This window comes from Leptonotus elevatus, chromosome 13, assembly GCF_054856555.1.
Source record: "Leptonotus elevatus isolate MCC_2025b chromosome 13, RoL_Lele_1.0, whole genome shotgun sequence".
Lineage (NCBI taxonomy): Eukaryota > Metazoa > Chordata > Actinopteri > Syngnathiformes > Syngnathidae > Leptonotus > Leptonotus elevatus.
In genome coordinates, this window is record NC_141251.1 from 15515434 (window position 1) to 15540303 (window position 24870).

Genomic DNA, 24870 nt, shown 5'->3' on the forward strand with positions numbered 1-24870 from the left:
CTTTATATGCGTTTTCAATTGTTTGTTTTGGCAATCACAAATGTTGTTTTGTTGTTACTAAAAATGTTTTTGATTCATGATTAGCGTCTACACTGTGTAGCTTCCGCAATCATTTCAGAAATTAAATATTGACTGCCATCTGGTGGTAAAAAGTTGGTGGTACATAACAAAGAATGTCCAGAGATACAAAAAAATACCATCTATCAGATCTATCTATCTATTATTTATTTATTTTTTGAAAAAAATTGCAAAGAAGACCACTCACTTTTTTTTAAATGCATTTATTAACACAATTCAACACAACTATACATTCTAGAACATACGAACAAGAAGACGACTCACACGAATTTCAGTAGCGCTTTCGTCATAATGAAACAGACAAGCATATCCGCAGGTCTCCTAGCAACCGCAAAACGTTTGTCCACGCGAGGCGTTGTAATGTGGAAAATACTGATTAAGTTTTACCCAACGTATTATTTTTAAGAAAACTTAGTTTTTAGATTAATGAAAGCTACGGAATAACGGACAACTATTTGAGTTGCTATCATGTTTTGTTAACAAGCGAAAGCTCAGCGTTTGTGGTTTGTCGGGAGAAGAAAATGATCATTGAAAGACTCAAATTGACTTGTGACAGACTTATATCGTACCAGCAGCTGGCTTCTTGTTGTGATTACACTGGCATCTCTCTTCGTGGCAAGGACATTCTCATTTACAGTAATGGGGACCTTGAGCGTAAGGTTTGTTAACCCATTTTGCAAGTTTGTGACGTGACATCATTTATTGACTTGAGTAATGTTATGTCGAAAATGGGGTGTATATAGTAATTCATAGTGTATTATGTTTGGTACTTTTTCATGTGAAAGCCAGCTGACAACTGTTTATATATCAAATGTAATGGCATTATAATGCATTTTTATATTGTATTTAAAACTCCAGTCAGGATGTTGCAAGACTACACTATGGTATAAAGGTTAGGGCTTAGAAGTTTAAATATCATGAAATTCAAAGAAGTGTATTTAACAATGAAGCTTTACACTACAGTAGTTACAGTAAGCCTGTTTACAACATGAATTACATACAAACATTTTTATAAAGACTATGTACTCAATACTTAATTATGCTAAATAGTAGATGAAAAAACGTGGAAATTGTTTGATATGATGGTAGAACAGCACTTCACTTCCCAGAATACATTGCTTTATCTAAGTCTTTAAAATGGCTGCCTAAACATTTTGGACATTTTGGTTGAAGCACAGTAGTGAAATACGCTGTCTTATTCTCACTGTAATGTGACGAGAACGAGTTTCTCTGAATTGCATTCAAATACAATCCCACTATATCTGCAATTCAAATTCAACTGTATCCATTGAATTGAATGGAATTCTGAATTTTGCACAGCCCTGGTCTCCACAGCCCTTGCAGCTCACGGGGCATCATGGTGAAATCACCTCCATGACTTTTGGGAAAAGGAACTCACCTGTCCTTCTCTGTTCTGCATCTGCTGATTACGTTATCATCTGGAATGTGGAAGTGTGCCAGAGAAGAGTGAGCGAAGGTACAGAAAGAGATATCTGCTTAGTGCAAATCTTTACAAACTAGACATCAAGTCAAGTGACAGGTGAAATGAATTAATTTGCCTCTACAATGATAATAATGCTGAGTTGTGATTGATATTGTCAATAGCCCGCATTTATTGTGATTTTACTTTGCAATGGTGTACAACAGTACCACGTCTTAATGGTCTCATGTAGCTAACTGAATCTGACCCAAGGTCAGGTTGCAGCTGGGACAATTATTGGAACTTTACCGGGTCCAGTGGTCCATCTTTCCTTCTGTTCGTCTGATGAGAGAGTGGCTGCGTGCTGTGGAGCCACTGCATATATTCTCAGCTCACAGGTACTTTGACAACATCAAATGCATTTTGAGGATTTGAACTCTGGAGGTGCAAATGTTAATGTACATGAAATACAGATGGCAAGTCATTAGGATTGTTTTCCTCATCAGAAACGGGAAACAATCTCGACATTAACTGGCCATTTGGGACCTGTAACATCAGCAGAGTTTTGCACGTGGAATAAACACATTCTAGTCACCACATCCGAGGACCGAACATTCACGGTACTGAATTAACATTCTGATGATTGTGATTGTTGCCAGAACTATATACTATCTTTCAGGTATGGGATCTACAAACTGAATCAGTTTTCTACCACTCTTTTGTAATGTCAGGTATGACATTGAAGAATTAAAAAGATCAGAGCTTTGTAATTGTTTAATGTATTTAATACGATACTCTCATTTTTAAGCTTCTCCACTGCTCAGTGTGTTCTTCATGAAGGAAAATGGGCACATAATCACTGGCTCCGCAGATGGACAGGTTGCTACATTCAGCCCGAACAGCATCAAAACCTTCACAAAAAGGAATGAGTAATTTCATGCCGTGGGCAAACAATTATTTTCTGTCTGCTTTAGGTTTGGTGCTTTTCTCTCCAAGCTGACTTTTCTTGTCAGCTAGTGACCAAAATAGACCTTCACAAGAGTGAACAAAGACATCAAGCAGGTGACAACCTAGACATGGAGTACAGGTAGATTGATAAGACTTTAACGCTGCTATTCATGAACTTTTTAGGAGTGGCAGAAAAGTCATCCGAAGTGGATATTTCAAAACCTGTTCTCAAAATAGCTTCTTTCAAATCATGTAATGACAGCACTGATGCAGAAAAAGGGTAAGTGGGAAAATCCATCATCTCCACCTTACCTGTCATGCTTTACTTATGTTTGTGGGCCATGTAAATTATTGTGTAAATTTATTGTGTGATTGTCGGGCCATATTTCTTCGATTACACTGATCTTTAGACCGTTTTAGTGTTAACATCCTTTCCCAGATGGCATGAGTAATAGACCTCATCATTTGACTTATCGTTATTCTGAAAAATAATAATTAAATAACATAATTAACTCATTCACTGCCATTGACGGCTATAAACGTCAAAAATTCATTGGAACTATTTCTATTAGTTTAATATTTTTTCCACTTTTGTTAAGAGTATGAAAAATAAAAATTGTTTTTATTGTACATTTAGAACAGATATGAAATTTGTGATTCATCGCAAGTTAACTAGTGAAGTCATGCGATTAATTACGCTAAAAAAATTTGATCGCCTGACGCCCCAAATTTGTAATCTTTAAAAAAATATATATATAATTCGCTGCCATTGACGTCAAAAATTTATCTTAACTATTTCTATTTTTTCCCCACTTCTGTTAACAAGAGTATGAAAGCCTAATTTTTTTTATTGTACATTTAGAACCGATATGAAATTTGTGATTAATCGTGAGTTAACTAGTGAAGTGATGCAATTAATTACAATTTAAAAAAAGTAATTGTCTCTTGCCCCAAATTTTGAATAATCTTTTTTTTAAATAAATTTATGGCAGTGAATGAGTTAAACACAATTACATTTTTAACTGTCTACTTTTTTTCACGTGTATATAGAAGAAAATGTGCTCAGCGTAATAGTAATGATATCACTAACATATAACATCTCATGCAACGATGCCACGCTCTCACTCGTATGCACTCGTGTTTGCTACCTTTCTAGGGACGAGAGCTGGTTATGTGTCGGAAGCACTGATGGTTTGTATGTAGTCAATCTGGCTACATCAGATCTGGTAACGGTTCTACATTTCAAAGGTATTATACTGCCAGAAACCCAAAAAACAACTCAGTATTTTGTAGAAAACATGACATTAACTCATTCACTGCCATTGAGGATTATAAACGTCAAAAAATCATTTTAACCATTTCTATTAGTTTAACATTTTTTTCCTACTTTTCTTAACAAGAGTATGAAAATCTAGATATTTTTTATTGTACATTTAGAACTGATATAAAATTTGTGATTAATCATGAGTTTACTATTGAAGTCATGCGATTTTAAATTTGAATCGCCTGACGCCCCTAATTTTTAATAATCATCGTCAGGCAATTACAATTGTGTAATTGTAAATAATCGCATGACTTCAATAGTTAACTCACGATTAATCACAAATTTGATATCTGTTCTAAATGTACAATAACAATTCTTTTTCTAGGTTTTCATACTCTTGTTAACAAAATAAATAGTTCAAATTAATTTGGGATGTTTATAGCCGTCAATGGCAGTGAATGAGTTAAAAATGGGACAAGAAACGTTGCTTCTGATGTCTCATGTTAACAACCATCAGCTATTTTATGTCAAACCATTGTAAAAATATTAAAATTAATATGAATGATTATGATGCATTTGGCCCAATCAAACTGTATTTCAACTCATCCTAGACAACCCCGATTTGAGCGTCGCAATGGCTGGGTCTTGGGTCTTCTCTGACAAACATATCAAGTCTGTGAGTATACTTTAAACAACCAAAAGACATTGCTGCATTTTTCCATATACTGTAGTCACATTTTTTTTTGTATCTCATCTTTGTTAATACCCTTTGAGATTTGATTTCCTAAGTGATATGACAAATTATGATTCGATTTGATGTGGAATGCCTGCATAGTAGATTGGTCCCTCAACTTTCAGCTTGTGGTTTTGATCCCTTGCTACCTTGTGAAGCAAGTAGAACCGATTTATCAGCCTTTAGCCATCAGTTAATTTGTCAAAGCAAGAAACCTACAGATTTTTTTTAACAGTATATGAAATATACCATTGGTAGCCCAAAGATAAATAAGAATACAGTATATATATTTTTGTCCATCTTTAACCAAATTTCTTTTCTTTAACGATTATTTTGTATTAAAATATTTTTTTCTGTGAAGAGTTTGCAAGTCAAGCTTCTGTGGTGTTTCTCTTGGTACTCACTTGTTTGTGTGTTTGCTTGCTTTTTCCACGTTCCAAAGCATGTATCCTGGGATCACACTAAATCATCCATATGTGTGATTTGACGTGAGCGTGAATTGTTTGTCCATATGTGCCCTGCGATTGACTCACAAACAGCACAGCATATATCTGTACTCTGAACTTGTCACCCAAAGTTAGCTCGGATAGACGTCATGACTGAAGAGGATAAGTGGTAGAAGATGGATGGATGGATGGATGAATGGATGAATGGATGGATGAATGGATTCTGACGCTTGCCACTTTCAGATGAATTTGCCAAGATTACTGGCCCATGTACGATAAAACAAAAAGGCTTCATGTGGTTGGATCATGTTCATATTCGTATATCCACATTGTGGTATTATTAAAACTTGTCCTCATTATTGCAGTAATTGTGTAGACAACACACCGCACACGTCCCCTGCATTTTCCTTGATTTCTCACGCTACAGATTGTTTGAGTTAGACCTTTTCTAAAAAATAAAATGTGGCTTCAATCACATAAAAGCGTTCGTATAAACTTTAAATGTGTGCTTTACTGCTTTCCAAATTAAAGACTGTCAAACTGAATGAGGGATGTTTTTTTATTTAGTTTTGTCGGATACATTTGAATGTGTTAATGGGCCACTTAAAAATGGCATTTCAGTAACTTTACAAGTACAGCGTTATGTGTTTGCAATCCACTGATGCACGTTAGTTTTGTTTGGGATTTTCCATTTTATTCCTGCCCAGAGGAAAGTAATGATGTGTCTAAACTCATAAAATAAATCTGTCTAATTTCACATTCTAACATAACAGATGATCAGCATTACCTTGACAATTGTTGAATTCTTGCCGCACAGATGCTGTTTTTAGTGAGCTCTTTGTTTACTCCATGTGTGGGCCTTTTGGAGTTCTTTTTGGATGACGCAGTGAGAATCGAGGCTGGAAGTCGAGGCTTTTCAATATTTCCAAGGTAGTCTTGAAATTAACCAAGCAATGTCCTTTTACGTTTCATACATGTACTGTACATAGAAGACCAGACATACGTGTACGCCGCCTCTCACCTGAAATCTGCTGAGATCGGCTACGGCACATCCGCAACCCTAATGAATAAAAAATGTATAGTTTAAAATGTAGAAAATGGATGGATTGATGTTTAACCTATGACGTTTTCACATAATGGAAAATTACAGAGAGTTAGATTTTTGATGAGTCAACAACGCCATGATAGAGGAACTAATAATCTAGCAATGGAAAAGCTTATAAGCATTCAATTCCAGTAACTCTTTTCCCCGGCTCACCCCTCCCTTGTTTCCAGTTCCCCCCCAATGCTGGAGTCTCCTCTCAATGCTGAGTTGAAGAAGAAGGAGCCCAATCATTTGAAGAAAAAAGGTCATGATATGTCATCTTATGAATCCAAAATTATTGCCTCCCTCATGGTCACAAAATGGTTGCCTGTTGTTAAAGCAACAGGGCTTCAAACTCAACTTTATGGTGCACTGCCTTAAAAGTGAATTATAATTCACAAGTGTATAGGAAATTCTCTGAAGAAATATGTGTATGAGAGAATGGAAAACATTACTGTCTTCGCACAGCAGGGGATGCTAATTAGTTATTTAACTCACTTCCATTTGAGTACTTTTTACAGGTACTTGATATATAACAGCAGACACCAACACATTACTATATATGCGTGTTAATTATCCAAGTGGGGTTGCTCTGTGCAGTCATGGCTTCCATGGTCAAATAAGCCTATTTGTGACCCGGTGTATAATTAGGCTCTGGCGGCAGTTTAATCCGGTTTTCTAGGGGTTCTTTGTGGTTTTCGTGTTGCTCTCACAGTGAGGTAGCAGTGTAAAAGGGCAACATTATCCAGTCCTGACTCCCCACAGCTGCATGGAGGAGAGCTGCTAAGCCACACTGTGGAGATGTAGTCGAGATGTACTGCATGACTGCTATGTCAGACCCAAAGCCACAAGCATTTACTGACTAATGCGGCCTTAATCACGCTATGTTATTAAGTAGACAGTATGTGCAGAAATTAAGCATGTTAAACTATAAAAACCTCTCAGGCTCTTGGAAAATAAAACATTATTCCATTGTAAGTCTGGAATGAGTCTACAGGAGCTTTTTTTTTTAAAGAGCTGCGTGAGAAAGGATGCGAAAGCCTACTTTAACATTATGATGTAAACCTGATGGCTAAGGATGACTCATAACTTTAGTCTGATGTTATGATTTGAAATTAATTCTTCATTTTGTTTAAATAGTTGGTTTATTGGAGGAACGTTAAACTTGTATTTGTATTTGCATTTTTTTAAATTCCAATTCATTTGATCTATTATGTAATTTCCTTTCATTAATTAAGAAATGGGGGGTAGGTGGCTGTTGCTTCATATTGCGAAGCGAAAAGAGAGATGCGTCAACACAGGCAAACAGACAAGCGAAGGGAATTTCTCCATTTAATAGCTTGTGTATTCATCACACAATAAAACGTTTCATAATTTAATCCTACTGTAATCTATATACCATAATCCAAAAATGTCAGTCTGTTACATTTACACCCATTACTTTTTGTAAACAATGGTCACTTTAGGACATAGAGAAGAGGCAATGTATACTTTTTGAAAAGCCTGAATTATTATCTTTATATTTTGTGTGGACTTCTTTCACCATGTAATTTTCCTCTTGGGCTTTGCTGAGAAAATGTCTCCAGAGATAGCCAGAGTCACCGTTAAATCAATCATGGTCACTTCTTCAAAATCCCAGAATCCCCGTCTGTGCATCCAAAGCGTTTAATGACTCATGATTTAGTCCCACAGATGCTGTAGATTGTTGGCGTAACTGAGTGAGCTTTCCAGGAAAGAACCTTCTTTGAAATAACACTGATAGATTTATTTATTTTCTATTCCAGTCCTCTTTACAACCCTTGTAAATTTAAAGTCTAATGCTGTGGCCTTTTTTTACATCTCAAATTTTTTTTTCCATTTAATCTGCAAAAATGTCTATAGTTGTCTTTTAATCAAATATTTCGGTTGCTGACAGGGTTCAAATACCCCAGCCCTCAATTTGTGGCTCATAATTATTCCTTTCTGTAACTTTGTATAATCAATGGCACCCTTCTACTGTCCAGTGAGAATTAAGCATGACCTTTTTGTTGGCGTAAGACATTTCCTCCAAACTCTGTGGTGAGGTCGGGCACAGGAAAGTATGAATTTATTGGTGCAGATCAGGATAAAGATCTGTGAGCTTTCATTTTTTTCGAGGAAAAAACATGTTTTAAACCTAATTATGACATTTAAACAATATGGAGGAAGTGATTATCCGGTTTGCAGTTTGGTTGAGAGAGTGGTATTCTGTGTATAGACCGCAATGTAAACAAACAAAATAAAAAAATCACTGGCTTGTAGACTATTCTCATAAACCACACATAAATACAGACACACTTTTCTAATATCTTTTTTTGGTTGTTTTTTTCCATAGGTGGTATAAAGGAGCAGCCGCTTGTCTTCCACTCAAAAGTGAAATCATCTGGATACACAAGCACTCCAAGGTAGCATAATAAAGATAATGAATTTGAAAAAAAGTATGCTTGTAAATTTAAAATGCGTTACTTCACAATGCCACCTGTTTATTGTGGCACCTCATTGGGCTACTTCTACAGCAACAACATTTCTGCTTTTATTTTAGAAAGCTTCTATTTACACCAAAAACAACTGCTCAGAAAAGTCAGTCTTCAATGAAAACAAATAAGAAGAAGTAAGTGCTAAGTGTAGCATTATCCTTTCAAAAAAACAGTATTGAAATTACAGTAGTTTTTAATTTGTTTCTAATCTTCACATTTCAATTAGAGGTTTACTCCTCAAAGATTACCCAGAAGACACTGCAGCACCTTCAGTTGTTCGTGCCCATCTAAGTATTACAAACAAGCCAGTCTATTGCATCCAGTATTCAGGTGAGTATTAAAATCTGTCAAATGTAATGATGTACACATTTAAATAAAATCGGACTCTTACCTTCCCATGATAATTGATCGTCATGTAGGCCTATGTCTTGCATTTCCCGCAGGTGACGGGAAGCAAATCCTGTGTGGTCTTGGTGACAACTCTGTGTTAATGTACAAGTCTTCCCTAACTGGCCATCCGGCGGTCTATACAGGTACACGGTGCCTTGACAATCACCCCCACATTACCACCAATCAAATTCTGCTGTTTTACAAAAGCTTTATCTCATGGTAGGCAATAATGATTGGGGTTCTTTTTTTGTTTTCTTTTGCACAAATGGACTCAAGAGAGTGCACGCATTCCAGCGTAGTTCAACTTTTTCTAAGTTGTAATCATTTTATGAGATGAAGAGAATGAAGATTTTGATTTGATACAAAAAGAGAAGCAAGAGAAAAGCCTTATATGGGCTACTGTAATAACTTTGAAATGGATCTTTGGCATGAGATGAAACACTTCACAGACATTTACTGCCTCAACTATAACTGTCAATCTTTTAGATAAAGACTTTTTTTTTCTTTTTCTTTTTTACTAGAGATGCTTAGTGCTATTTCTTAAGTGGGATTTTTTTTGCAATGTTTATCCTCTACCAAAAGCACCAAAAGGGGGCAGCATAGATACAATGACCAACACCAGATGACGAAGTGATGCTGTAATCATCACTCTGTCCACGTCTCAGACGAGTTCCATAAAAGTAAATGTTGCAAATACACACGGCATTTCCAGGTTGTTATGAAAGATTGTCTTTGTTTGCAGGACACGACAAGCCTGTGAGCAGTGTGAGCTGGAGCCTCAACAGGCAGTGTTGGTTAAGTGCATCACATGACCAGACTCTGCGACTTTGGACTCATGACATCCCAGAGCCTGCTGTTATCATGGTAAATGTCTCATTTCCATCCTACACTGATAGTTGTGTTCTTTTATGTCATTTCTCTCCAATAGCCACCTCCATTTAGACCTGACCGCTCACATGTTCTTAGCACATAATGCAAACAAGCCTCATGTGCTGACAAGTCATCATTCACATTGAAGCAACGATAGACATGAACAGAAACCTGACTCTGTTTTTTGGTGGAATAGACTCTTTCCATAATTGCCATGTTGTAAAAGACTGACGGAACCACTAATAAATAACTTTTTTTTCCAAAATGGCCCGTTTTGCTCAACAAAATCTTGCGTAGTTATGTTCAAATTAAGAGATTCAATGCAGATGTGTTTAAATTAAGCAAACATTCAAGATTCATTATATTACGCTACATATTGGATACTGCATTTGCACAAGAAACTGAGCAAATAAAAAAATATTTAATTTTACAGCACTATCCTTTCCATCACAAACAAAACAGAGTAAAAATTCCCAGCTATTTATTAAAATCCTTTTGTGAAATATGTTCCATTATGAGTGCATGTAGATTTTGAGATTGTGAATATCTGTTGTATATTGTTTTCTTTCAGGGGAAAAATATGTTCTCTAAACATATCAAAGCTGCCCAGTTTTATTACTTGGACAAGTTTTTGCTTCTCGGGTCTGGAGACTCACTGCACATGTATTTGTATAATGTGGATGTCACACATGATGACATCAAAAGGTACTGTGGGCTGATGTTTTTTTGTTTGTGATTTACAGTATTGACATAAAGTAACCTTTAGGTTAGATTATTATTGAAGCTGTAATGACTGTTTGAAAAAACAACTGACGTATGATATATGCATTTGGGGGGAAAAATATGAGTACTGTACTGTGTAACAGTTTTTGTTTGTTTGTTTTATTTTTATCTTCAGATATCAGCAACGGAGTTTTGTCAAATTGTCAAGCTGCTTTTCAACATCCTCAGGAGCTGATATTACAGACTTGTCTACTATCAATGATTTCTTCGCATGTATCCTTTCATTTCTCTTATCGTTCTTATGACAGGAAGCGCAGACTCAAGTGTTTTGGTGGACAAATTGAATCTAGCTGCTCAACTTGTTAGCTTGTCCCTTGAATCTGAGCCACGTAAACAGCTGCCGCCGAAGCTCCCACTGCTGGCTTTACTTGTGATTATTTTGTCTTTCAATTTTTCAGGAATGTTTGTCTTCTGATTTCTTGCCAATTGAACAATATTGTAAAATGAATCCATCAAATTGGTGGTGTGATATCCTGTCTTGAGCTTCTTGGTTCTTTGTAACATGCACGACGGGCAAAGTAAAATGCAGATAATAACATTTACTCTTTTTTTTTCTTTTTTAAAATCTTGCAACCTTTTATTTATTTCAACTTAATTCGATGTTTGTCTTGGACTCCACAATAGTTCCCATAACTTTCCTGGCTCAGACATTGTACTGGCAAGTGTTTCCAATCGCTCCATTCAAGTGTTTGACATGAACAAAGGTATTGTCGCTGCAGAGGTGCCTGATGCTCACAGCAGAGCCGTCCACTGTATCACACAAAACAAGGTACTCATCTCAAAACTTTACAGTCCTTATTTAAAAGTAATGGGCCATGTCGATTGAACCGCTCTGCATTATGTTATCTAGTGTCATTGCCAGGAACCCATTTCAGAGTACTTCAATTCAGAACAAAATATTGTCATGTCAATACAATTGCAGTCTAATAAAATGAAGTTAGCAGCACTGTTAGATGCGTTGAAAATATACATAAAAAAAAATATAAATAATTGTAAAATCATACAACTAATACAGTATTAGACAAACAGTATTAGACAGGTGAGGACATCTGCCTCACAGTTGTGACATTCAGGTTTCGAATCTTGCTTCCATGTAGAAATTGAATTTTTGCATTTCTCTGGGTACTCTGGATTCTTTCGACATTCCAAAAGCATGTGTGTTAGTGTCAAGTTCTTTACTTTGTACAGTATGTGCTCTGCAGTTGGCTAGCGACCAGTCCAGAGGGGTGTACCTCGCCTCTTAGACTAAGTCAATTGGGATAGGCTCCAGCACACCCGCGACCCTAATGAGCATAAGAAAATAGCTAAACTAATACTAATATGGCAATGTATTTATTCAAGTAAAAATATGAGAATACAAATCTATTCAAGATGACTGAAATTATACACTGAATACAAAATAAAATGAAGAAAGATAACAATATTAATCAATCAATCTTGATTATACGCTATATAGCACTTTACATTAAAAAATGCAACTCAAAGTGCTGTATGTGAAACCAACTCTGCTCACGTCCAGTAGCCCACGGGGATCCAGGAAGGGGTCATAGGCCGCAGCTGCAGGCCATCAGCATGAAGCCGCAGCACAGCAAGAGTCGATGCACACACCAAACGCGGACCTAAAAAAAAATCAAATAATAAAATATAACAATATAATAACCGATAATAGCGACATACACACATTTTTAACTTAATGTGTTTTTGTTTTTACAAGACAGCACGCTGAATTTAATATGGAAAGGAGTAACCTTTGCTTTATGAAATATCATCAAATAATCTGCTTTGACACATTTAATCCCCTTTATCTAATTTATACTCACATGTTTCCATTGTTTAAAGAACTAAACCATTTAAATTCCTTAAAAGTCATCCAACTGTCAATACAATGTTTAGCACAGTTTTCTCACTTGTACGCATAGCGATATGCAGTCGATAAAGAGCTTTGTGATTGGAAAGAGACAAAGCAAACCAATGTCTAGATCAGACCCACACAAAGGAAATTTTATTTGTTTTGGCATCAAAAGGTAGCGCGAGTTCCATCTTCATCGTGAAGGATCGACTATTTGGCAGATGTTATGATGTTGCGTAAGACGTCTATGAGTGTTAGGCTGGTTACATAAGGAGCACATTATCTGTGAGGCAGCAAACGTGTTAGCTTGTGGTGTGAATGAAGCAAATCAGTGGCTAAAAACTCACGGTCATTATCATTCATCTAGCTGCATGATTGAACCCCTGGTTTTTAGGGATTAAAAGTGCCATATGAGATGGCAAGAGGAGATTCCACACAAAATGATGGCCTTGGAACGACACTGTTCCATGATCCAATTTTGGTTTTTGCAGCCTAACTCCCACATTACTGTCTTGGACCAGTGCAGGCCTAATTTGCTGTTGTCTAACAAGTAGACAGTTTGGGCCTGCATCCATAGCCCATTATTGTGCTCTGAAGAATAGTATTGTGAATCATGAATTAATGAAAACTGTAAATATTAGTGATGAATTTCAACTGGCCATGTCTGCTGATGATTTACACTCGACGAAGCAAGAGTTTTACATTTTACAATGAGTGCTCTACCTTGTCAAGTAAAGGTGTGACATTTAATCTCATATTTCTCAAGATTTTGACGAAAGATCATATGTGAACTTGAGTACCTACACTGTAAAAAAAAAAATCATTTAAAAAACTGTAATTTTCTGTCAGCTGGGGCGCCAGAGAAAATACTGTGAAATAACAAATCATTTATTTCTCGTAAAAACAGTTTGTTTCCTACGGAAGCGTATTGCATTCACTTGAAAAAAACAACAACAACTCCTGTTTTTCTGACAAATTCTTTGAGGGAGTTTAGTTTTTTTGAGTATTTTTTTTTAAATTTCTGTTTTTCTGAATATATATATATTTCTTCTGTCAAAAATTATTCAGAAAAAACTGGCTGAAAAAAATTATTCAGAAAAACAGAAGGAAAAATTACTCAAAAAAAACAGAAAAAAAAATCTTCCAAAAAACAGAGCTGCTGTTCTGTTTTTCTGAGTCATTTTTTTTTAACCTCTGAACTCCAAGTGACTTGTTGTAGACTTAGGCATACCTCCATATGCCATAAGATGGTCATGTTTACTTACTGGCTCTCAATAAAGGAATGAATGTGTATACTGTATTGTGGTTTGTTCTCTAATCTCTGAGGGAAAGCCCCTTTAAAAAATAATCAGAAAAACAGAAAAAAAATATTTAGAAAAACAGGAAAAAAAATATTTTAGAAAACAGGGGAAACATACTCAGAAAACAGGAAAAAAAATGTAAACAGAAAAGAAATTACTCAAAAAAACAGGGAAAAAAGTATTCAATAAAACAGAAAAAAATACTCAAAAAAAACCAAAGCTCCCCCCCAAAATTAGTCTTTTTTTTCAAGTGAATGCAATACGCTTCCGTAGTTTCCATTATTAAAGTACAGTTTTGAACTGTATTTTTAACAAAACATGTAATATAACAGTATATGGCAAAAAATGATGTGATTAATCTTTCAAAACATTGCCAATAACTGTTGAAAAAGTAGATATTGTGTTTAAAACTGCAACAGTTTACTGTTTGGGTCATTTATTTATACAGCATTTTTCCACCTTACAAGGCTCTCAATCCGCTTTACAATTTGACTAGTCATTCACCTTCTGATGACACAGCATTAGGAGTTCAGCATTTTGCTCAAGGATACTTCAACATGTTCACCAAGGGGATCAAACCCACAACCTCTGACATACCAGACGACTAGATTTTAGATCTCATGAAATGTATACTTGGTAGTGTGGATGCCTCAGCAGAGGCAGCGTCCGTAAATCCAATTCTTTGCTTTGCGTATTATTCCCCTTTTGCGATATCTCATTAGATGTCCTTTCATAATAAATGTTAATACAATTAATTATTGTTATTACAATGAATGTCCTAGTTTCGAGGACATTGCAAAAATTGTAGGTATTTTCACTTAAATTTTTTTTATAAATTCACAAATAATTTCATTTGACATGTAAAAATAAGTTTTTTTTGTAAATTAAATGATATAAAAAACAAAAAAGTCAAATAAAAAGTCAAATTCTGTTATATTACAGTTTTATTTAAAACATTTTTTACAGTGTAGTGACCCCATGCTGTTGTGTCTACTTAGCTGGATAAACAGCAGCTAGTGGCATGGATCAAATGCACGCATTCAAGTGTGATGCACACAGTTGACTTCATGCCTCGCTCTCACAGGCGCCTCTCTACTGTCACGTCAGCTATTGTGCGCCATCAATGTTGACTGTGTTGTTTCAGCTGAGCTATTGCGTCAATGGGTGCCCGAGGGCCTGAGGAGTGCGGGCGGGATAATACCAGAGCGGATCGCAGGGACCGCCTCAGCCTGGACTCATATAGTCGCTTATCTTTTGCCTTGATTTCTAGTCTCAAAGTTGGCCAATCTGAGGAACTGCAGCAGGGAAAGCAACGTTTCCCAGTTGAAATTTCCATTGCCGCTTCAGTAAAAACTCACCTGGAACTCATCACAGCAGAAGGACTTCTCGGAAAACTGAACTGGAAATGCCCTCTCAGACTCCCGTTCTCATGCTCATAACCCAAAAACCTCCCCCTATTTCACACACACTTTTATGCATCGTCTGATGAGTTGGTCGGGATGTCACATGGAATTGGTGTATGTGTGCTGTGGAAAGTGTATGTATAACTGAGTGCTATCTCACTGTGGTGGATCACGGAGGGAAAACAAATTGTTGAAAAGAAAACATCTCACATTCCAGTTTCACTACCATTGGCTTTAATTCGACCTCCCCGCACACTGTTGTGCGAAGTGGAAGGAAATATTTGGAAGCCGTTTGCTTATACAGGCTATATTGCAAAAGTATTTTCCAGCACTTCTAAGAAGCTAAGTCGCAAACTATTTGAGTCATGCGTGTCCTGACGAGGCATTTTTGTGTATATTTCACATGCAGGGCTCAATGTTCAGCACACAGGCACCAGAATACTATAACCTTTTCCTCACCAGTGCAGTCACGGATGGCTTGAAGTTGTGGGACCTTCGCACACTTAGGTTAGTATATGATTCTTTGCTGTTGAAACAATTACAGTTAAACATACAGATTTTTATACGGAATATCTCAGTAGCAACACAATTCAATACATAGAGATGAAGCTGAAACTAATAGTGAATTGCTAAATTATTTTAAATCATGTTTTACTGCGCTACAGTGACCTAAATGTGTAAATGATGTTATGTTGCATACAGCAAATGGGAGCAGTAAGTGTACAGTATACCCGGTTTTATTATTCATCTGAATGTTCAGAAGAATTTCCTGAAAAATGATATGACATCATGCAGATAAAACTGGTTAACTGAGAAAAAACAAAAACGTCAGTACGTACATTTTGAAATATCCCACAACTCATTTTGATGGTATTTTTTCTGCAACCTGATCTCCAGCGCTCCTTGCCCTTTTGTAACAGAGGCAAGGACATGCATTGTGGTGGTGTTCTATTTAAAAGTTTGATATCAGTTCTAGCAAGTTTGCACTGTAAGCAGTTGATGGCTGCATCACTTTATATGCCCATCACTATCACCAATAAGGTCAAAACTTAATAGACCACGTAACTTTTCCATTAAAGTGAAATCTTTTTCCTCACTAGAGCACCTTACACAATTTCACCCATTTGCATCCGTTTTTTAGGGCTACACAGCATTTTTGCACAAAAACCCTCAAGTTCTCTTTGCATTATGCACTTACTTTCTCTATTAAACATAACTTTTGAGTTTTGTACCATCTGATCTCACCAAACATCGAAATGATCTGTTAAGATTATTTTCCAACCACACATCTTCCCAGAAAATTATGGTTCACCACTGTTGAATAATTCATTTGACATTTCTAACCCAATTTTAGAAGTTTCAGCAATCTTCTTAGTTGTTTTTGACATGGTTGTTTAGGAAATGAAAAGCTACGCGCTGCATCAGTTTGGGTTAAATAACATGTTACAAGTTCAAACATATCAATCACTGCAATAATTATCCAATGGAAAGCTCTTACCCACAGTATTTGCTTAGGTGATGACTTAAAAGCTATCTTAAATCTAGAGCTGTCAAAATTAATCAATTAATCGAGGATCAAATTAATAGACAACTATTTTAATAATCGAGTAATCGTTTGGAGCCATCTTTTTTAAAATTTAAAATAGCCCAAATCCTCTGATTTCAGCATATCAACAGTAATTATTTGCTGATTTCTGTTTGGAAAACAATGACCGAACCGGTAACATAGTACAACATCAATCCCGCTTTTTTTTTTTTTAATCACTATATGAATGCAAAGTACAAAATAAACACCAATCACTGGTTAATAAACAGTAATTGGGGAAAAAAAATGCTTTTGTAATACACTTTATTGCAAAATTAAAACGAAACCAATTAGTCGATTGAATAATCAATAGATTAATCGATTTAAAAAATAATGGATAGTGACCAATCTACTTAAATCACTATGTTCAGTATTTAAATGGCAGAAGTACACATTACCTAGATGCCTGACACTGAATACTCAGGTGCATGAAAGTACCCTGAGGGTTACCACGCAAAGAGGATCAGGCCTGCCAGTGCAGTCTGCTAGTCATCACTCAAACAGTGAACAGTCATCACGCATGCAACACTTTGTCTTTGTCCATGTGTTTGTGTGTGCGTGGGGGGGGGGGGGGCTTATTTGCCAATATATTTATATTCATATGTATTTTAATTTATTTTGCGAGCCTATAGCCCCTAGCCCCAATAGAACACCTCTTACTGATTCTGACCTAAATAAGTGTTTCTACTCGAACTGGTTACACTGCTTATTGTCAATCTTATGTTGGCAGCTTGTGTCAGCACTTTTCACCACATCTACACATGTTATCCATTCAACAGTCCAATATTAATATTATAAATAATATTAAAAAGAGCTGGGTCACATTTGACATTGGATATGTGAAGAATAAACGTTAGCAAATGTTAGTTATGTGACCAAATGGGAAAGCTATTCAGTGAGGTCAAAGACTTCACAATTTTGATTTTACTCCCAATAGTTTTAGTCTCTTCCTGTTTTCCCCATATCACCAAGTTTTACTAGCTGCCAATTACTTGACATGTTGTCACCGCTATAGTATGTCACTGTACTTCCCATTTTTACTTTGAAGTGTCTGTTTTCTCCATTTACTGTGTTTAACTGGGTCGCAGTGTTGGGAAATACCTTTGTCTAACTGGGCTTGACCTAATGCCAGCAAAGTTGACGGTGGTATTTGATGTTCCTAGGGAGATCCCTAAAGTGATGTTTTTTCAGTTAACCTTTTTTTCTTTCTTTTTTTTTCTTTCAGCCATCAACTAGTTCCACATAATGTGTTTATACAATTACGTGAAACTGGCTGACAAGTGTCTGTCCATCCATCCATTCATCCATGCATCTCAACCATATATCATGTTTAAGGTTATGGATGAGCTGCAGCCTATCCCTAAGGACTTTGAGCAAGAGATGGGGAACACCTTGGGGCCAAAATATACTTTGTTGTCATAAAGAGGTTAACTAGAAATGATATGCATGAAGCAATGAGTCTAAAACTCTAATTATAACTTCATTTGTCACATCCGTAGATTACCGGGTACTCATGGGTCACATGTCTCAATTCTCAACCCATTTATGGCTAATAGTGATTACTTGGTGGCAGAGGTAGCAAATCCAGGTCCAGAAAGTAAAAAACTCTGCCACAGTTTAGCTTTAGCCCCAGGTGCTAGCTAGCTAGCTCCCTAGCTAGCTCCCATGGTGCTCGTTTATCTGCTAGGGCAGTGGTCCTCAACCCTGGTCCTCGGGGACCGGTATCCAACCTGTTTTCCATGTCTCTCGCAGCCAACACAAGTGATTCATATCATCAGCTAATTAGCAAGCTCTGGAGAAGCCTGATAACGATTCCCACCTGTGTTGGCTGTAGGAGACATGGAAAACAGGCTGGATACCGGTCCCCGAGGACCAGGGTTGAGGACCACTGTGCTAGGGAACGAGCTAGCTAGCTAGCTAGTGACAGTAAAACAATGTTTAATAATGTTAACACTAGCTTTCTAGAACATTTCCCCACTATTAGGGTGACCAAATGTCCTCTTTTGGGAGAACATTTAGGAGAACAGACTATTTTCTTACGTCCTGTTTGGGCGTCCATGGGTTTTATAAATTCATGAAAATGTCCGGTTGACATTGCATCACTAATAGGAGGTGAAGTACACTGTGTAACTGCGACTGGTAATACAATTTCAAGGCCGGGGCAAGTCTCCTCTTATTTTTGGAAATGGGAATATGGTCACCCTACCCACTATGATCTTCAAAGAGTTTGCATTAGTCTCTTAAAAAGTATGCAGTGCCCCCAATTTCTGACTGTAAATACAGTAGCATATGTCTTTGACCTACTTTCAGCTCCATTACTGCAACATGAATGTCAAAGGCATGTTCTCACCAGATCCGGTTGAGGTTTAGGTCCGCCAACATTTCAGTGCATATAGCGAGACCTTTGCTCAGCGAGCTGTCAGTGGCATTTTAAAGACATTTCATGCTGTTGCAAAGCAAATGTGCAGCCCAGTATGTGGCGAGAGGCAGCCATTTGTCATCCGCTACCTCCTCTTTCCTGTTTTGTTTTAGCCACCGCCAACACGATTTTTGTGAAAAGTAAAGAAAATATTGGCACGGGTAGCAGATTTCTGTAGTGCACTGCCATTGTTAGCTTGTTGTGGTTTGGGTTACTTCCCGCTCCAAAAATTGCACGGTAAGTCAGTGAGTAAACCAAATCTAATAAAAGTTATGCAAAGGAGAAAAGGACTTTAAAATATAAACATATCCCAACCCTAATTTCTTGGGAAGGATACTCTTTTTGATACAAAAGCTCCTCAACATACGCATTGACATTATGCATGTTTCTAGAGTAAACCAGCTCCCCACAGTTTATAGTGAGAATTAACAAAAATGGACCTTGGACTTGTTTTTGAAAAATTATTTTAAATGAAACACACAACATATTAAATATGTTAACAGACTTTAACTTAACTTATTCACTGCCATTGACGACTATAGACGTCAAACATTAATGTGAGCTATTTCTATTAGTTTAACATTTTCTTCCACTTTTCACTTTTCACATTTCAAACCAGTTGATTTTCGACATTTTTGTTACTTGATTCTCGACGCAACAATATTATTTTCAGGCAAACATTTAGTATCTTTAGTCTTTGTATAATTCTCCCGAATTCCTCACCATTGTACGCATTTCCTCAGGTGTGTACGCCGCTACGACAACCATGTGAACCGATGCCATTCCTGCTCTTCCGCCATTTCGCCGTGTGGTCGATTCATAGCGTGCGGCTCAGAGGACAAATGTGTAAGTTGTAGATACATGAACTGCGAACTCGTAAGTGACAAATGAATTGTGCATGAAAATAAGCTAACAAAGCAAAGTAGGCAGGGGCGATGATGTCATTGTAGCTTCTGGATGAACAAGTTGATTTACTGGACGATTAAGACCTGTGTCATCAGTGTGTGGTTATGATTTTTACAACATGTAATTTAATGCATAATTAGATCAGAATCATGACCAAAAGATTAAGACCAAATAAATTCGAGGTATGTGACTGTATTTAGGACATTATTCTTTTGATTGGCTGGCAACCAGCTCAGGGTGTATACCGCCTACTGCCCGAAGCCAGCTGGGATTGGCTCCAGCGCCCCCCGCGACTCTTGTGAGGATAAGCGGTTAAAAAAAAATGGATGGATGGATGTACAGTGGTACCTCTGAGTTTGAACATAATTCGTTCCTACGAAGTGTTCAAAGTCCGAATTGTTCAACCTCCGAAACATTTATCCCCATAGGAAATAATGTATCTACAATTAATCCGTTTCCAAGCTCCAAAAACTGAAAATTCCTAGTTTAATTTCTATTTTACATTTACAACCTGTACAATATTTAAACAGTAAAAAATACCTTACCTTTTGTGTTGTGGTGTGATGGCATCAGTGGATTAAAAATGCTATGTTAATGCTTGCTTTAGTTCAGTGCCGAGTTGGTGTATTTTACATTGGGCATATTGTTAGACTACTAAGGGGTCCTTCACCGTCCTTGCATGCGTTGTTCAAGAGACGTTCAAACTCCGAGATTCCACTGTATATAGTTATAGTTAAAGTAAATTCAGGATTTGTTTCGAGCAAAAAACACGAATCCTTTACATGTACGATACTTAATCCTTGAAATATTTGGAAACTCTAAACCAGGGGTGGGCACACTCGGTCCTGCAGGTTTTGGATGTTTCCCTTCTCCAACACAGCTGATATATGATCAGCTCATCAGCAAGGTCTGCATAAGCCTGGTAACGATCCTATTGATTATAATCATCTGCGTTGCAGCAGGGGAAACCTCCAAAACCTGCAGGACTCCAACCCTTGAGGAACGAGTTTGCCCACCACTGCTCTAAACCCTAATTACAATACATACATTGCAAAAGTTGTTTTTTACTTTTGTCCCAATTTATTTATATAGTGATATTAATGTACCACTAGTTATATCTCACAATAGATTTTTTCCCATGTTTTAATTTTTCTTCACTGATTGGCTGAGAAAAATCATGAGATTCAACCCCTTCACAGTGAGGTGCTCAGGGGTCTATTTTAACACCAAGCATTTTTTTATTTTATTTGTTTGCACTTGACTCAGACACTTTTAATCGGACTCAGACCTTTTTCCAAAGTCCAACTCTACATCATGTTGAAATAGTGTTTTTAAATTGCTTTTCCAGACAGTGACTTTTACTTGCCTTCAAAGTGTCTTGGAAAATGTCCAGTTTCTCCTTACACGGTTTGTATGAGTAAAAAGCAGTGGAAGGAAATATGTCCTTATTAACATTTATTTGGACAATGCGCAAAGATTTGAGAACACTGTAGCCAAATGTGCATTGCTGGGAGGAATATACAATGGTGAAATAGTGTTTTTCTCCCATTAGGCGCTTAATTATCTTTAGACTAAAACTAAGCTAAGCAGAATTTACACATTTACATTTTTAAAAGTAATAATTAGAATGTCAGGCTGGCGCCCAAAAGTCAACAATAGTAAGGTAAATAATAAATACGCCAAAGCTGAATTGCTGCTTTTCTTCATTGAATTGACAAAATGTCCCCCCAGCCAAGAACTGCCCTGTTAGACACCGCACGCATCACATGCCTTGGAACGGAAACACTCTACCCATGGATGGTTTTCCTTGTGCCTTTTTCAGAAAATCCCAATACAAAACAGCTGTAGAAATCTGATGAGTCGTCGTCTGGTAACGAACATCTATATCCACATCTGGTTTTATCTGCTTGTGGCACTCAAGCAAACAAATGGCTCTTAAAATTTGATGATTGCAGCCAGGGGGAAAAAAAGTTGGGCAACTGATAACACACATTCACGTCTCTTGAGAGTCATCATCGCATAGTCAATGTAAGAGTTCCTAATGAGCTGTACTCGACCTTAAGGGCATTTTGTATTCTAATTTTACACTGGAACAATAGGGGAACATCATGGTCGTCGTCTCTTAAGATTAAGATCTCACAACTCAAATTAGAAACGTAGCTCCTCCCCAAGGATGTAAATGCATTTAAATGTGTGGTGTCTGACGATAATATAGACATATACATTTATGATAAATAACAAAACCGATTCATTTAAATCATTACAGTTAACATGAATCAAGCAGTCTATTTTCACTATTGATTCTACTTTAAATATCAGTGCTTATCTCAAAATCTTAGCAAGACAGTGTGTAGAATTTAGTGCCATCTAGTGGTGAACTAATAGAATGCAATGAGCTAAGTTCGAAGCGTGTGCTTCAAAATGCACGATTGCCTCAGAGAGACCACACTTCACAAACCTACCACTAATTACTACGTTCGTAAAGTTCTTCTGCTTCGGGTACCTGTAGCAGAAAGATGGCGGCAAAACATGTCAGCCTCCTATAACTTATAGGCTATAAAGCACGACCTTTGGAAAAAAAGTAAAATCAGCTTTACTGTTGTTACGATGCAATCTCGGCTACAGTTTAAACATGCTGACAATAGAACATGTGATGTTGAATTATGTGCAGATGCTGGGCCGAGCAGGTTCGTAGCAGGTTTTCAAAAATGTTATGCAAATTCATATTCTCTTCTTCATATTCTGTGATCAATAAAAGGCTTCAGTTATGTGTGTTCATTTAGTCCATCTTCCTTTCAGGCTTATGTATATGACATACGAAGCAGCTGCTACCTTCACAAGCTCCAGAGACACTCTGAGACGGTGCTCAGTGTGGCCTTCAACCCTGCTACGCCACAGGTAAGATGAGGTGATGAGTTGACTAGCCATGTGGCACATACACAGCATCAAACATTTGAAGAGTGCCAAATGAGATACTGTAAATCATGATGTATTGCGAGTTACATTGACCATGTAAAAAGGAAGGGAATTGCGTATTCACTAGCACAAATTATGGAAGGTAAATGGTGGTTGAAGCTAATCAGTATCGTTATCTTGGCAACCATAGTGTCAAAATGAATGGCATAATTCAGATTTATTGCAGGGGAACTTGAGCAAGGTTTTGCTGTCAAGTCTAGGAGTCGGCAAACTTTACTGTCAAAAGAGCCATTATAGGCCAAATAAATAACCAAAAATCGGTCTGGAGCCGCAAAACATTTGAATATTGTGATGAACGAAACAATGTGTTAGTGTTAGTCTAATGTGCTGACTGCAGAGAGCCCAAGAGCTAATTAGAGCTGCACCATAATAGAAAATATGCAGCAACCAATACTTTAAGATACATTTTTGAAGTTGCACAGTACACGTTACGTCTTTACATGGGACACTAATGGTTGAGATTAGGAAAACGCACACTGAGATTGGAGACCGAAAATATGTAGTCAACACTAAAACAATCATTGGACAAATAGCTCAGTCAGATAAACATTCGTCTTCCGACCCGACGGACCTGGTTCGAGACTCACTTTTGTATTTTTGCGCTTGGCCGATAGAGGTTGCTAAACTGAAATATGTAACACTTGGTCGTAATATGGCACCTTTTCAAAACAACCTATAGGTCGTATTTATTGGAGGACTGTCTCATAAAAAAAAAAAAAAAACGTTTTCATATACCATTCGTTTCTCTGTCTGACAAGTTAAAAATTTTAACTCCGTTTTTGAATACTTAATTTATTTTATTTATTTATTCATTTGAAGAATATTTTATCTAAAAAATAAAAATAAATCTGCAAACATACAAACATTTTTTTTAGAGATCCACAGAGACTAAATTTGTGGCGCCAGAGCCGCATGTTGCAGACCCCTGGTCTAGTCAAATCGTTTATTTACTTTGAATGCTTCTCGCTATTCCATGAGATGTGTTGTCATATGGAATCAAGGTCGCCTATTTTAAATCTACAAGTCATTGTGTATAATGCTACTTTTGCAACACAATGCTTCATTCAAATTCCCAAGTGGAAAGTTTGATCCATGGCGACTGGCTGGCTGAATTACAGAAATCTGCACAGTTGGGAGACGCACTTCATCAATCAGTGCTTGCTCGCTCTTTGTCAGAGCGCCTGCATTTTTTATTTTGCAGCACTAGCAGAAAATCAACAGATGTAGGCTATAATGCGTTTTCTGTATTGGTGTTTTTAATAGCTTTTTAATTTGACTGTATTTAAGCAATAAAATGCTCACTGAAATTTACATCAGGCAGCTAAAGTCTTTCATTTCAACATACATTACTGCAACATTTATTCAGTCAAGACCAGCCTAACTAGTACAAATAGAGATGTACGCACGTGCACACACACACACACACACATATCATATCTCCATAAAATCCTGTCAACGCATACCGTACATTTTTCTTCCTTTGAATTGACAGACATTATTTATGTTACACTTGCATAGTTATTTTATTAGATTTGCTTACTCTATAATTGGTCAACATACAGTATGTCTTGTTACTATCTCTCATACTAATCAGTATACAGTAGGTAATTTATGTGAGTACCCTGGAGGGACAGTTACTTCATCCCATATACACTATGTTTTTTTTCCATATACATTAATGTATGTACTATAAGAAATAGCAGCACATGATGGATGGTGAAGGCCTTTTTTTTTCCTTTTACCTTGTTGCACTTCAAAGAAAATTCGAACATGTGTTTCACTAACATACAGCATTTAGTTATTTTCAAGGAAATGGGGAAAATTACATTGTTTACTATATTTTAATCCTGCGCCAGAAAAGTAAGTACATTTTTTAGTGGCCAGGGGATGGTGGGCTCACACAGTATTAACTCATTCACT

The 24870-nt window shown here is 36.9% G+C and overlaps 1 protein-coding gene across 2 annotated transcripts in view; it reads left to right on the forward strand.

Annotated features, from left to right (window-relative positions):
- The first annotated feature begins 383 nt into the window (after window positions 1–383).
- The window catches only part of wdr27 (WD repeat domain 27), a 35086-nt gene continuing 10599 nt past the window's right edge, over window positions 384–24870 (forward strand). Inside the window, exons 1-23 of one of the 2 annotated variants that reach the window (XM_086092629.1) lie at window positions 384–737; window positions 1399–1555; window positions 1772–1896; window positions 2005–2118; window positions 2178–2229; window positions 2307–2377; window positions 2473–2560; window positions 2630–2726; window positions 3603–3694; window positions 4322–4386; window positions 5707–5819; window positions 6165–6238; window positions 8327–8396; window positions 8534–8602; window positions 8695–8798; window positions 8912–9001; window positions 9601–9722; window positions 10300–10433; window positions 10627–10724; window positions 11159–11280; window positions 15474–15571; window positions 19812–19914; window positions 22774–22872. In XM_086092629.1, coding sequence (XP_085948755.1) covers window positions 600–737; window positions 1399–1555; window positions 1772–1896; window positions 2005–2118; window positions 2178–2229; window positions 2307–2377; window positions 2473–2560; window positions 2630–2726; window positions 3603–3694; window positions 4322–4386; window positions 5707–5819; window positions 6165–6238; window positions 8327–8396; window positions 8534–8602; window positions 8695–8798; window positions 8912–9001; window positions 9601–9722; window positions 10300–10433; window positions 10627–10724; window positions 11159–11280; window positions 15474–15571; window positions 19812–19914; window positions 22774–22872 — 2295 coding nt within the window. In that variant the 5' untranslated portion in view covers window positions 384–599. The remainder of the gene's footprint in view (window positions 738–1398; window positions 1556–1771; window positions 1897–2004; window positions 2119–2177; window positions 2230–2306; window positions 2378–2472; window positions 2561–2629; window positions 2727–3602; window positions 3695–4321; window positions 4387–5706; window positions 5820–6164; window positions 6239–8326; window positions 8397–8533; window positions 8603–8694; window positions 8799–8911; window positions 9002–9600; window positions 9723–10299; window positions 10434–10626; window positions 10725–11158; window positions 11281–15473; window positions 15572–19811; window positions 19915–22773; window positions 22873–24870) is intronic. The other variant, XM_086092630.1, reaches the window with a different exon arrangement.